We start from the raw sequence: 14,806 nt of genomic DNA, 5'->3' as shown, positions 1-14,806 counted from the left end.
AATAGTAAGAAAAAGTAGGTGGGACATGCTGTATGAAGTAATGAAATTTTTGGATATGGCGCACATGTGGTAAGAATATACCCAGATCCTTGACATAACGTGGCCTCGACAATGCTCCCCGCATACACACTACTCGGACTCCCTCCAGTCACTATCTGGCAGAGTAGAGGTAGCAAGATTATACACTAGCTGATCCGGAAGCTTCCTAGAGAGTTACCAATAGGTTCAGTCCGGTGTACTAACTAGCGGCCGGCCTCCGAACACCGTTTTAGAGCTGTACCCTCGAAATGTAAGGAATATTGGATCTTCCCACGACGGTCATCATAACCTCAAAAGTCATCAATCATACTGCATGATGGAAGAGATAGGGAAGGGTTGACCTGAACTTAGCTCTAGAGACTAAACATGGGTTCCACCACTTCAAGCCTCCAATAAGCAAAGTGGTGGTATTTCACTGGTTGATGGGAGTCATCTACCACCTAGTACTGCCTGGTAACACAGAGGGGCGGCGTTCCTCCATGTGGTTTGGGTGCCACATCTCGACCCCTGCTTACGTTGGTTCACACTTGGGTGGTCAACCACCATGTACTTGTGCATGGAGGTTATACCCAGGATTACTAACAGTCCCACCTTCGTGAAGGTGCAAGCAGAGGATTTGGCTGTCACAGACCGTCCGGACATCGGCGAAATTGGGTCCACTTGAGTGTCACCCGAATATCAGTCATCAGCGTTTTAGATTCCCAGGTAGCAAGTACAGCTTGTTTGGCATATCTGAGAGAATGTCTGTGACAACCTCAAGGACCAAAGCTGTGATTCTTCATGCATTAAGAATCCACAGATAAAAGAATCAATTAGCATCATTAGCATCAGTAAAAGCATATGATGCCAGAAAGCAAGCTTATGCAGCATCAGCCAAAAAAAAGAACAAAAAAAAAAAAAAAAAACATTCCCATTTCACCCCTCCGTTCGTTTGAAATACCTGTCCAGCTGAGCCTTAAATTTATTTAGGCTATCAACTTTACCACAAGGGATGGAAGTCTGTTCCACCAACCAACCAACTACCTGCTGGCTAAAGGTAAATTTCTGCACATCTATCCTACATCTGTGTTTCCTCAATTTGAATTTATGCCCTCTCAGGTGATTATTCTGAGCAAGATTAAGAATCCCATCAGCATTGAGCATGCTCAAACCATTCAAGGCTTCATACACTGCTATCAAATCACCTTGCCGGTGCCTAGTCTCCAGACACTGTAATTTGCAGAACTTAAGCCTTTCTTCGTAAGAGCAACCCTTTGTTCCATTCGCTAATCTTGTTGCCCTTCTCTATACTCGTTCCAGCAGCTCTACATCCTTCTTGAAATGAGGCCTCCAGACCTGTATACAGTATTCAAGGTGTGGCTTGACCATTGCCTTATACAACAAGGGAATAGTCACCTCCTTATTCCTGCTAGAAAAATTCTTGTATATCATTGACAAGACAACATGAGCTACTCTTGCAGCCCATCTGCACTGCTCAGAAAACTTCATATCTGCCTGCACAATTACCCCCAGGTCCTTTTCATTCTCTTCCACTGTCAAGTGCAGTACCAAAGAGTTGATACATTACTCTGGGGTTACTGTTTCCCCATATGTAGTACTATACATTTGTCAATGTTAAACTTCATTTACCACTTCTCAGCCCATCTGCTCAACCTTTCCAGATCCTGTTCCAGCAGCATACTGTCAGGAGTAGCCTTAACAACCCTGCCAACCTTTGCATCATCTCCAAACTTGGACATTAAGCTTGATATACCATCATCAATATCATTTATAAATACAAAAAACAGCAATGGACCCAACGCTGAACCCTGGGGGACTCCACTAATAACGTTAGTCTACGATGAGCAGTGTCCATTGATTACCACTCCCTGTCTTCTCCCCCTCAACAATCCCTTTATCCATAGCAGCAATTTGCCTCCATTGCCACACTGCTCCAATTTATGCAGTAGTCTTCCATATGCAATAGTATCAAAAGCCTTTCTAAGATCCAATTATATATTATCAAAGTTATTCGCTGCACGGAGGTCTTTTGTAACTGCTTCATAGTATCCAATCAAATTGGTTAGGCAAGACTTTCCCTTAACAAAACCATGCTGTATCCGAGCTATAACTGAAGTCTTGTGTAGATGATCCTGCAGTGCTTCTTTAACCAGTGCCTCCATTAATTTTCCTGGAACAGAAGTTAAACTCACAGGTCTATAATTACTTGTGTCAGCCTTTGATCCTCCTTTGTGAATTGGAATCACATTTGCACATCTCCAGTCTATGGGTACCTCCCCTGAGTCCAAAGAAGCTCTCATAATTATGGCTAAGGGTTTGCTTACTTCCTTTGCTGCCTCCTTTAATAGAACTGGATAGATCCCTTCCTTCCGAGGTGCCTTTTTTATGTTTATCCTCGACAATTTCTCCTCTAGTTTCTTCTCAGTTATTACAAAATCATCTAGCTCACTGCCAGAGTTTACTTCACCTCTGGCATTCCCATTCCTCAATAACTCCTCATGTGTGAATGTAGATGCAAAATACTCGTTTAGTTTGTTAGCCACCTAAGCAGGATCATCAACAGTTGAACCATCAATATCCATTGGACCAATCTGATTCATCCCTTTCCTTCTAGAGTTTACATAGGTAAAGAACTCTTTTGTGTTTTCCTTTACATCCTTTGCCAAGGATTTCTTATAATCCTGCCTAATCTCCTTTATGACTTGATTACAGACCAGCTTATATCTATCATAGGCTTTCATGTCACCCATTAATTTATTTGTATCCAGTGCATTTTTCTTCTCTGCCATATGTCTCATTAATTCATCTGACATCCATTTAGTTGGTATATAAAGCCTAGTAGGTTCCAAGATAAATTCTTTGATTGCTTCCCATTTTGAAATTGTTGTTGGTAACATCATCAGTTGGTCCCACTGAATAGAATTTAAATACTGGTTCAGACCATCGTAGTTGCCTTTACGAAAGCAAAATCCCTTCCCTTTACCTCTGATGGTAGTTACCTCTTTGAGTAAATCCCACTTCAGCACACTGTGATCACTGCCATCTAGTGGTTCCATTATCTGCAGATTCTTAATGCATGAAGAATCACTACTGATAATCAGATCAAGAGTATTACTCCCTCTAGTTGCCTCCCTAACATGCTGATGTAGAAAACAATCATCAAATAAATCCACAAAAGCCTCTCTAGTGTCTGAGTGACCAACCCACAAATTCCAGTCAGTATCTGGGAAATTAAAATCCCCCATTATAAGACTCTCTGATTTAGTGGCCCAGTCTATTTCCCTGTACAGTTTCTTATTATACTCATCAGAGTCATTAGGCCTACAGCACACTCCTATTCTCAGTTTTGATCTCCCAGTGCTTATGTCACACCAAACTGACTCGACCCTGCACTGTCCAGCAACTTTGACTGGCTTCACTTCCTTGGATTTTATGTGTTTTTTAACTAATAGGATAACCCCTCCTCCCTTCCTATCCTGTCTATCCTTTCTGTAGACATTGTACTCCCCAAAATCCAGTTGTGCATTCCTTATATCTGTGTGCCACCACATCTCTGATATCCCAACAATATCTGCCTTTGATGTTTTGACATCAAATTTATTTACCAAACTCCTAGCATTGGTGTACATGCAAGTATACATGCACCTGTTCCTATTCTTAGCTACCCTAACACAACCCATGTGTTTACTTGTAATGCAGTCTCTCCCAGCAGTCTCTGAAGTACCCTGCATCTTGCTTTCCAGGCTGCTGCTCATTCCAATAGAAGCAGTGCAAGAATCACTTTCACCTCTGCCAGTGGCTACTGTTAATCTATTAGTCCTTGTATCCCCTCAAACTAGCAGTTTTCCGACCCACCTAACACTGTTTCGATAACATCAGCAAATATTCTTGCACCCTTTCTATTTAAGTGTATCCCATCCCTGTAGAAGCAGTCTCTTCTGTTAACAAGTACAGACCAGGCTGAAAAAATTTCTACCCCTTGAGCCTTGCACAGTCTTTCCATGGCCGAATTGATCGACAAAGCTCTCTGATCATATACTCCCTCCTTTCGTGTCTGGGCAGAATTGCAGACACTTTCAAATTCAACCCTAATTCACGACTTTTTTTCAACAGTGACCTGTACTTGTTAAGTAATTCAGCCGGTCGCCTACTCTTAATATTATTATTGCCAACGTGTACAACAATATCACCTTTTGTGCCCTTAAAAGATGGTATCTGCTCTACAACGTCATCATCCTTTGCCAATGGAAGACATACCCTGGTCCTGTTCCAGCTATCCTATTTACATACCATGTTCCCCATTTCACTGACAATAGAGTTACCAACAACTACTAGTTCCTGTGGGACTAGCGCATTCTGGCTTGGGTGTTGCCACTGTGTTGCGTGATGTTCAAGTGCAAGCTCTGGCATTGATGTGGGCAGCTGAGAGCTTGATGTGCCCCTCAATTTAGATCCTTCGAGGGCTTCCACCCTGTCCTTCAAGCTCTCATATAGGTCCATAACAACACTGAGTTGTCGCCTGATTTACTTACACTCCTTACATCACGCACACACAAAGACATCCCCCATGGCAATATCATGTCCCATACCCAATTGCTCTACAAATATCAAGCAAGCAGTGCATTTTAAAAGGCTGTGATTCAGAGGGCAACTGCCCCCTTAGTTCTCCCCTGAGCCACAGCACTCACATTAGCTTGAGCCTTTTGCTTTGCTGCTCTGGTCTGAGTCATGATTTCGATTTAATTTCAATAAAATTTCAATTTCAGTACAAAATTATAGCCCTAAACTTGTATCCCAACACAGTTATAACACTGTATATCTATATATATTTTTCAGTATCGAGTATTATCTACGAGTTCCATTTATATAACTTCCGTATCAAGTTATGTGTTAATTAATTATGTTACCTTTGTAAAAGTTAAATCGTTATATGCATTTTGTTAAAAAAATATAGTTATAGTATTTAGTTAAAAAGTATTATTTAATTAACAATGAAGTTTAACAAGATTAACAGATTTTACTGATTAATTGACAATATTATATAATATACTATACTATACTAAGCTAAAGCTATCTAGTTCGGGATATAACGTATCGTATAGCAATGGTGGCAAGGTACGAACGGTAAATCTACGGATACTTAAGTATTAATTAACTTCCAAAATCTCACTGTCTCAATTCAGAATAAACCAAGGATCTTGACTAGGTCTGTAAACTACTTATAGAAAATAATTTAATACAACAATTGGTCAATAAAGCGGCTAAATATGGCTTAAAAACTTCCCATTCAGCGGAGCTGCTTGTAACGCGTGGATTGGATACTCTTACCAATACTAAGTAATAACCTACAAAATCTCTATCTAAGTTAAACTTTTATCTAAGTATCGTAACTAGGAATATAAATCTACTCTAGAAAATAAGTTAATATGCCAATTTAAGCTAATAAAACAGAAAAAACTTCTATTTCCAGGAGCAGTAAAAACTTCCCCGGAACAAGGCTACTCTCATTCCCAAAAAATGGGTGGCAATGGTCACAGTATAGGATGTCCCACTGCTGGTTTGTAAAAGGGAAGGGCTTTTGTTTTTGTAAGGGTGATTACAGTGGTCTTGGGCAGTTTTGAAATTCTATACAGTGAGGCCAATGCACAATATTACCGTCAGCAAATTCTAAATGGGAAGCATTCAGAAAAGTAATTGTTGAAACTATTCAGCTTTTCATACCAACTAAGAAATGCCATTCAAGGTTTAGACCTAAATGGATGTCAGATGAACTGATGAGATTTGTGGCATAGAATAAAAATTCAGGGGGTGTATATAAAGTATCACATGATACAGAAGCCTATAGTAGGTATAAACTAGTGTGTAATCATGTCAGAAAGGAGGTTACAAGAAGGATATTACTTCTTGTAAAGGACATTACAAGAAGTGTCAGGAAAAGAATGCCAAGAAAAGTAGCAGACTTATTTGTTTATATTAACAGTAGAAGGAAGGGGTTGAATTACGTTGGTCCACTTTATGTAAGCGGTTTAACTGTTGATGATCCTGTCTCAGGATCATCAACAAATGATCCTGTTGCTAACAAACTGAATGGTATTTTACATGTACATTCACACACAAAGAATTCTTTAGAAAGGTGGATGCCAGAAGTTTATCAATTTCTAAGAGAGAGCGAAATGATTTTGTTATATCTGAGAGGAAAGTAGAAGAGAAATTGTTGAAGGCTAAAATTAAAAATAGTCCATGGAGTGATTGGGATCTGTCCAGATATATTAAGCAAGGCAAAAAAAAGTGGTAAGCAAATTCCTAGTGATTATTATGAGAGCATCTTAGGATTCATGGTAGGTTCCTATGGACTGGAGATATGCAAACGTATCTCCAATTCACAAAGGGAGATCAAAAAGGGATGGAAATAATTACAGACCTGTTGGCTTAATTTTGTTCCAGGGAAAATAAAGGTGTCACTGGCTAAAGTAATGCAGACTAAGATGCAAGTATACTGCAGTAATAGCATGGATTTATTTAGGGGCAATCTTGTTTGACCAACCTGATTGTATACTATGATGCTGTAACAAAGAAGCAGGATGCAAAAAATAATTTTGATATCATACACTTGAATTCCAGGAGAGCTTTTCATACTGTTTCACATATAAGACTGCTGCATAAATTGGAGCAATGTGGCAATGGAGGCAAATTGCTGCTATGGATAAAGGGATGGTTGAGTGGGAGAAGACAGGGAATGGTAATCAATGGACACTACTCTTCATGGACTAATGTTATTAGTGGAGTTCCCCAGGGTTCGGTGTTGGGTCCATTGTTGTTTTCTGTATTTATTAATGATATTGATGAAGACATATCAGACTTAATTTCCAAGCTGCAGATGATAAAAAGGTTGTCATGGTGGTTAATGGCAAATGAAGTTTAACATTGACAAATGCAAAGTACTGCGAAAAGATCTAAACCTCCCATGTTCATTACACAAATATACATGGTCTCAGTTCTAATCTCAATGATGTCCATTGCCACTTACAGTCTGCCAAACCCCATGTACTTTTTCTGACAGAATCCCAGTTATTGGTTGATTCAACCACTGCTTATCTCAGTTGTCCGAATTATTTGCTGTATGATTCCTTTCGCTTCAATGGTGGTACCTGTGCATATAACTGTTCTGATATTCCCTGTCATAGACTTAGTGCTTTGGAATCTCCTCTTTTCAAGATTCTCTGGTTTCAAATCTCTCTACCATATTCTGTCAAATTCATCTGTTACCTCTATTGTTCTCCCAACTCCACTAACTTGGAACTATTTCACTTCCTCTCTTTGAAACTCGACTTTTATAGGTGAGGGATTCTTTTTGGCTTAATTCCTCACCTAGAAATTTACTACTGGCAGCACCTCTTGCCTGGATACACATCAGGATTCTGGCAGCATTGGCAGAAAGTAGGAGTCTGTCAGCAGGTAAGAATTTAATCTTTATGTATTTGGATTTAGTTAAATTAATATCTGTTTTTGTTGTAACAGTAAATCGCAATGAATCAATAATTTTTGTAATTGTAATATTTGCAATTGTTATTGTAATATTATAATATAGTTAAATTTGTAACCCCCAAAAGCATGGTCTGATGATGGGTATTAGCAAGATGCCCGAAATGTCACCTTAATGTATAGTGGTTTAGTCGATTCGATTGGCTTAATAAAGTATATTATTACTTTCACATTGTACAAGGGTCATATTAAATATAGTAATAATCTTAACAGTGAGGTAATTTTCCTTGGTGATTTCAATGTTTTTAAATTATTACTGTAAAGGTTATGATTTTCCACAGCTGTGGTATTCCATGCTGCACCATGGAATTTTCTATTTCTCGCCACAGAAAATTGTGGGATCATGAACTTAATGATCAATGTTTGATCCCGTGGAGGGAGTAACAGCTTTTAAAGTATCTATAAGTAAAATATTTAAATATTTTTGTTATATTTCAGAAAAGTCTGGATGAATATATTGGCCATCTTCTTATTGGGTGTATCTCTAGCCATGGCTTATGTTCCAACTTTTGAATGTGTTTTAGATGCAGCTGTGTAAGTATCCTTTATTCATTTAATTAATTTTTTAAAATTAATTTCTATTGATTTTCCTCTCTCCCTCCATTTCTCTCTCTCTCTCTCTCTCTCTCTCTCTCTCTCTCTCATTCATGCATGCTTGCAAGCATGCACACACGCATGCACACACAACCTTATTCTATATTAAGGATGAGACACAGCTGGTAAAAAAACTAAAAGACTTTCAAAGGAAGTCCTTTATTTATGAGGATATATTCTTAGAAAGCATGATATTAAGAATAATCGCCTGAGAGGGCATAAAACCAAATTGGGTAAAGACAGTTGTAGGGTAGATGTGCGGAAGTTTGACTTTAGCCAGCGGGTGGTTCATTGCTGGAACAAACTTCCATCTGTCGTAGAAGTTGACAGCTTAAATAGATTCAAGGCAGAACTAGACAAACATTTGGAATGAGTGGATGGGTGAAATAAGGGTGGGTTTTTTTTTTTTTTTTTTTTCGGCTGGATCACGTGCCTTTGCAAATGCTAATGTTAACTGAAATCACTTTAATTGAAACAGGGATGTTTTCATAGGAAAAAATCAGTATAAACATGATTAACAGATAAACAGATAGAACCTCATAGAATGCATTCCTATGAGGTTCTATCTGTCCATAATTTGTTTTACTTTTTTGTGATTTGCTGGTGTTCAACTGGCTAACAGTGTGGTAGTATTAGCAAACCTTTTGAATGTGGAAATCACTTCCAGGTCCATTGCTTGTAATGTCACCATTGTGAAGTTGATTAATTGCATACCATTTGTTTGGAGGTAAAAATAGAACATGAATATTATGAATTGGATCCTTCAAGTTATCTTGCACGATCAAGTTTTTGTTGTCCTAATATTTCCTTGCACAGTAATTCTCAATGAACATGGAAAAATATCATATCCATTACTGGGGGAGTCCATAAATTAAACATCATTATATCAGCTTAACACTTAATTTCACTGATAAAGAGATTTCATTTTGTAACCTTTTCAACAGCGTATGTGTAGCTGTACTTGTTGGTAATTTTCTGTACATTATTTGTATACTGTTATTGTCACAGTGAAAAACAACTTATTGATAACTTATTCATAACTTTTCATTGAAATAACCACTATTTAAATATAAATAAAAATTCTCAGACTTATAGAATTAAATGATTATTCTACAGTGGCACACCATACAATGCATTTTGTCTCACTGCACAGAGAAAAATAATTCTAGCATACCTTTCAGTTTTAATAATCATTATAGTGAAAATTTGTGACTCATACTGAAGACAAAATATTGATGTCATTGTAACAAATAACAAATAATCATTGTAAATAGAGGACTGCCTTTATTTATGTGTAGATTAGGCAGGCAAAGGCAGACTACGAAAAATCCTTGGCAAAGGATGCAAAGAAAAACAGAAAAGAGTTCTTTACATATTTGAACTCGAGAAGGAAAGGAATGAATCAGATTGGTCCACTGGATATTGATGGTTCAACAGTTGAGGATCCTGCTCAGGTGGCTAACAATCTAAACAAGTATTTTGCATCTACATTCACGCATGAGGAGTTATTCAGGAAGGAGAATGATGTAGGTAAAGTAAACATTGGCAGTGAGCTGGATGATTTTGTAATAACTGAGAGGAAAGTGGAGGAGAGATTGTTGAGGATAAACATAAAAAAGGCACCTGGGGTGGATGGGATCTATCCAGTTATATTAAAGGAGGCAGCAAAGGAAGTATGCAAACCCCTAGCCATAATTATGAGAGCTTCTTTGGACTCAGGGTAGGTACCCATAGACTGGAGATGTGCAAATGTAACCCCAATTCACAAAGGAGGATCAAAGGCTGACACAAGTAATTATAGACCTGTTAGTTTAACTTCTGTTCCAGGTAAATTAATGGAGGCACTGGTTAAAGAAGCACTGCAGGATCATCTAGACAAGAATTCAATTATAGCTCAGACGCAGCATGGTTTTGTTAAGGGCAGGTCTTGCCTGACCAATTTGATTGGATACTATGATGTAGTCACAAAAGAACTGGATGCAAGGAATAACTTTGATATTATATATTTGGATCTTAGGAAGGCTTTTGATACTGTTGCACATGGAAGACTGCTGCACAAATTGGAGCAGTGTGGTATTGGAGGCAAATTGCTGCTATGGATAAGGGGATGGTTGAGTGGCAGAAGACAGAGAGTGATAATCAATGGACACTGCTCAACGTGGATTAATGTTATTAGTGGAGTTCCTCAAGGTTCAGTGTTGGGTCCGTTGTTGTTTTCGGTGTTTATGAATGATATTGATGATGGTATATCAAGTTTAATGTCCAAGTTTGCAGATGATACAAAGGTTGGCAGGGTCGTTAAGGACACTACTGATGCTATGCTGCTGCAACAGGATCTGGATAGGTTGAACAGATGGGCTGAGAGGTGGCAAATGAAGTTTAACATTGACAAATGTAAAGTACTACATATGGGAAACAGTAACCCCAGAGCAACGTATCAACTCTGCGGTACTACACTGACAGTGGTGGAGAATGAAAAGGACCTGGGGGTAATTGTGCAGGCAGATATGAAGTTCTCTGAGCAGTGCAGACGAGCTGCAAGAGTAGCTCATGGTGTCTTGTCAATGATATACAGGAATTTTTCTAGCAGGGATAAGGAGGTGATTATTCCCTTGTATAAAGGAAATTACGATGCCTTAAGGTACTACATGGCCTCTATTAACTGGGTAGATATCGCGCAGAGAATGAATACAATTGAACTGTGGTACGCTTTTAAAACATTAATCACAGATGCCTTGAATGCGTATATACCATTAAAAAAATACTCCACGAGGAGGGTTCCAAGTTGGATGACTAGTGAAGTTGCCGCATTACTTGAGCAGAAAAAGGTGGCATGGAAAGGTTACAGAACAACAAAAAGTACTGAAGGCTATAACAGCTACAAGGTGATGTGTAATAGAGCCACAGAAAAGGTTCGACAGGCAAAGGCAGTTTATGAGAAATCACTAGCAAACAGAGCAAAGAGGGGGGATAAAGAATTCTTCACATATATAAATGCCAAGAAGAGCAGGACAAACCAGATCGGACCTTTATGTAAGGGAAAGGGGATAGTAATAAATACACCAGCTGCCGTTGCAGATGAACTCAACAGTTATTTTGCATCGATATTTACAAATGAAAAGCCTTTTGTGGCAAAGGGAAATTGTGGGAGCGAAGTTAAAAAATATGTAATTAATGATATTGAAATTTCGCAAGATTATTTAATGAAAAAACTTTCGAGCCTACAGACCAGTAAGGCTCCTGGAGTTGATGGAATATACCCTATAATCTTAAGAGAGGCAGCAAGCGAGTGCATTGAACCATTGAGGCTAATTATGCGAGCATCATTAGACTCTGGGGAGATTCCCTTGGATTGGAAAAGTGCAAATGTATCTCCCATACATAAGGGTGGCTCTAAAAGTGAAGTTGGAAATTATCGACCTGTCAGTCTGACTTCAGTAGTAGGGAAAATCATGGAGGCAATGATCAAGGGTGGAATTCAGGATCATTTGGATCGAATTGAAATTCTCAAGGATACTCAGCATGGTTTCGTAAAGGGAAAATCATGTTTAACAAATCTGGTTCGCTATTTCGAAAGGGTCACTCACGAGCTGGATTTAGGGAATAATTTCGACATTGTTTATTTAGATTTCAGCAAAGCTTTTGACTCAGTCCCACATGAGCGGTTGCTTTATAAGCTGGAACAGGTTGGAATCACTGGGAAAATCCTTAGATGGATAGAAGGATGGCTTCAGGGCAGGAGGCAGAGGGTTGTGATAAATGGCTATTCCTCAGATTGGGTTGATGTAAGAAGTGGGGTTCCCCAAGGATCAGTATTAGGACCACTGTTGTTTTTAATTTTCATAAACGACATTGATGAAGGGATAGAGGGCGTGATGTCTAAATTTGCAGATGATGTTAAAATTGGGAGAGTAGTTAATGATCACTGTCAAGCTGAGCTTCTTCAGAGAGACCTAGATAGACTTCAGGAATGGTCAGAAAAATGGCAGCTGTGCTTTAATCCAACAAAGTGTAAGGTATTACACCTGGGAAACAGTAATCCCAAAAAAACTTATTCACTTGGTGGAGTTCAACTAAAGCCAGTACTGGAGGAAAGGGACTTGGGTGTTACGATACGGTCAGACATGAAATTCTCTGAGCATTGTAAACAGGTTGCAAGGAAGGCCCATGGTGTCCTATCAATGATCTATCGAACTTTTGCAAGTAGAGATAGGGACGTGATAATCCCATTATATAAGGCTTATGTTAGACCACACTTGGAATACTGTGTTCAAGTATGGAGACCGCACCTGAAGAAAGACATCGAGCTTCTTGAAAGGGTGCAAAGAAGGGTAACTCGCCTGGTGAGATCGGCAAAAGGGCGTCCTTATGAAGAAAGACTTCGAATATGTGGGTTGCAGAGTTTGGAAACTAGACACCTTAGAGGAGATTTGATTGAGGTGTTTAAGGCTCTGAGAGGCATCAGTAAAATGAATGAGGACAAAATTTTCAAGATTATAAATGATGCTAGAACTAGGGGACATAAATTCAAGTTACGGGGGGAAATGTTTAGATTGGATTGCAGGAAGTTCTATTTTAGCCAGCGAGTTATAAATTACTGGAATAAGTTGCCTTCATGGGTGGTAGAGGCCGACAGTTTGGGGAAATTCAAAGGTCATCTGGATAGTACTTTCGGGTAAGGGAAGCACATAGGATGATAGGTTTAATTTCCTTTTTATTTATTTTTTATTTTATTAATTATTATTATTTAGTTATATATTTTTATTTTTTTGTTTTTATCATTGTTTTGTTCGGATTTATTTTTTTAATTTTTTTTTTTTTTGGCTGGTGCAGCATAAGCCATAGGCTTTCTTGCACCATGCGGCCGTTACTAATACTAATACTAATAAGGCAATGGTTAGGCCACATCTTGAGTACTGTATACAGGTCTGGAGGCCTCATTTCAAGAAGGATGTAGAGCTGCTGGAACGGGTACAGAGAAGGGCAACAAGATTAGTGAATGGAACAAAGGGTTGCTCTTACGAAGAAAGGCTTAAGTTTTGCAAATTACAGAGTCTGGAGACTAGGCACCGGCGAGGTGATCTGATAGAGGTGTATAAGGCTTTGAATGGTTTGAGCATGCTCAATGCCAATGGGATTCTTCATCTTGCTCAGAATAATCACCTCAGAGGGCATAAATTCAAATTGAGGAAGGACGGATGTCGGATAGATGTGCGGAAATTTGCCTTTGGCCAGCGGGTGGTTGGTTGGTGGAACCGACTTCCATCACTTGTTGTTGAAGTTGATAGCCTAAACAAATTTAAAGCTCAACTGGACAGGTATTTCGAACGAACGGAGGGGTGAAATGGGAGTGGTTTTTTTTTTTTTTTTTGGCTGATGCTGAATAAGCTTGCTTTCTTGCATCATATGCCTCTACTAATGCTAATGCTAGATTCAGTCCATGGCTGTTTTAAGCTAAAAAAAAAATTATAAACTAAGCATTATTTAAAATTGCTAAAAAAATGAAATTTTTACAAGCATAAAATTCTCTGGTAAACAGTAGCATCATTAAGTGATAATCTAATCATTTATGTGTACACTTATGATGCATTCCTTATGAAAAATCTTCCTTAAGTAATGCATTATAATCCTTGCTTATTGATCTTTCAGTGTTCTTAAAGGCCGCCGTAGCCTAGTGGTCAGGCGCGTGGGTACATAAGTACCCGTGCCTTGAGTGACCGGGGTTCAAGCCCGTGACTGCTGAATACGGTGCTGTTTCTTGTATTCTGTGTATCTTGTAAACTCCTCTGACCATTTGGTCGTCCCGGAGTTTAAACAAAAAATTTATTATTATTATTTATTATTACTGTTATCACCTGTTTATTACAGATGAGAAAGATTCAATGCATCACTTCTAGACAGGTTTTTCAAAAAAGAAATGCTGCTGTTGCTGCTTCTGTAAGCTGACAAAATGAATAAAACTAAGGAAATAAAATTGCATATGTACTTTCGGTATTTGGTCAAATTTTGTGAATAACAGGCAGTTATTTTTCACTGCCTAATGAGGTGAACTGAAATTGTAGAGATATTTATCCTCTGAATGAGGACTTGAACATTAAAAATGAATTAAAAAATAGATAAGCCATTTTGACATTATTATTATTATTATTAGCCATATAATAATAAGAATAGGAGACAGGTGGAATTACTTAACAAGTACAGGTCACTGATGAAAAAAAGCCGTGAATTAGGGTTGAATTTGAAAGTATGTGTAATTCTGCCCAGACACGATAGGAGGGAGTATATGATCAGAGAGCTTTGGCGATCAATTCGTCCCTGGAAAGACTGTGCAAGGCTCAAGGGGTAGAATTTTTTTCAGCCTGGTCTGTACTTGTTAACAGGAGAGACTGCTTCTACAGGGATGGGATACACTTAAATAGAAAGGGTGCAAGAATGTTTGCTGATGCTATCGAGGCAGTGTTAAGTGGGTCGGAAAACTGCTATATTGGGGGGATCCAAGAATTAGTAGATTAACAGTAGCCACTGGCAGAGTAGAAAGTGATTCTTGCACTGCTTCTATTGGAATGAGCAGCAGCCTGGAAAATAAGATGCAGGATATTTCAGAGACTGCTGGAAATCATGGGGGTACAAG

At 38.7% G+C, this 14,806-nt stretch overlaps 1 protein-coding gene across 1 annotated transcript in view; it reads left to right on the top strand.

Moving 5' to 3' along the window:
- The window catches only part of LOC150077726 (MFS-type transporter SLC18B1-like), a 296,012-nt gene that overhangs the window by 215,310 nt on the left and 65,896 nt on the right, over positions 1–14,806 (top strand). Inside the window, exon 10 of the mRNA XM_090385228.1 lies at positions 8,020–8,115. Within this exon, the coding sequence (XP_090241354.1) occupies positions 8,020–8,115 (96 nt within the window). The remainder of the gene's footprint in view (positions 1–8,019; positions 8,116–14,806) is intronic.

The sequence above is a fragment of the Mastigoproctus giganteus genome, chromosome 11 (genome assembly GCF_048544385.1).
Source record: "Mastigoproctus giganteus isolate SK-2022 chromosome 11, ASM4854438v1, whole genome shotgun sequence".
Taxonomy (NCBI): domain Eukaryota; kingdom Metazoa; phylum Arthropoda; class Arachnida; order Uropygi; family Thelyphonidae; genus Mastigoproctus; species Mastigoproctus giganteus.
Note: the sequence above shows the minus strand (reverse complement) of the source record. Positions and strands in the feature narration are given on the sequence as shown.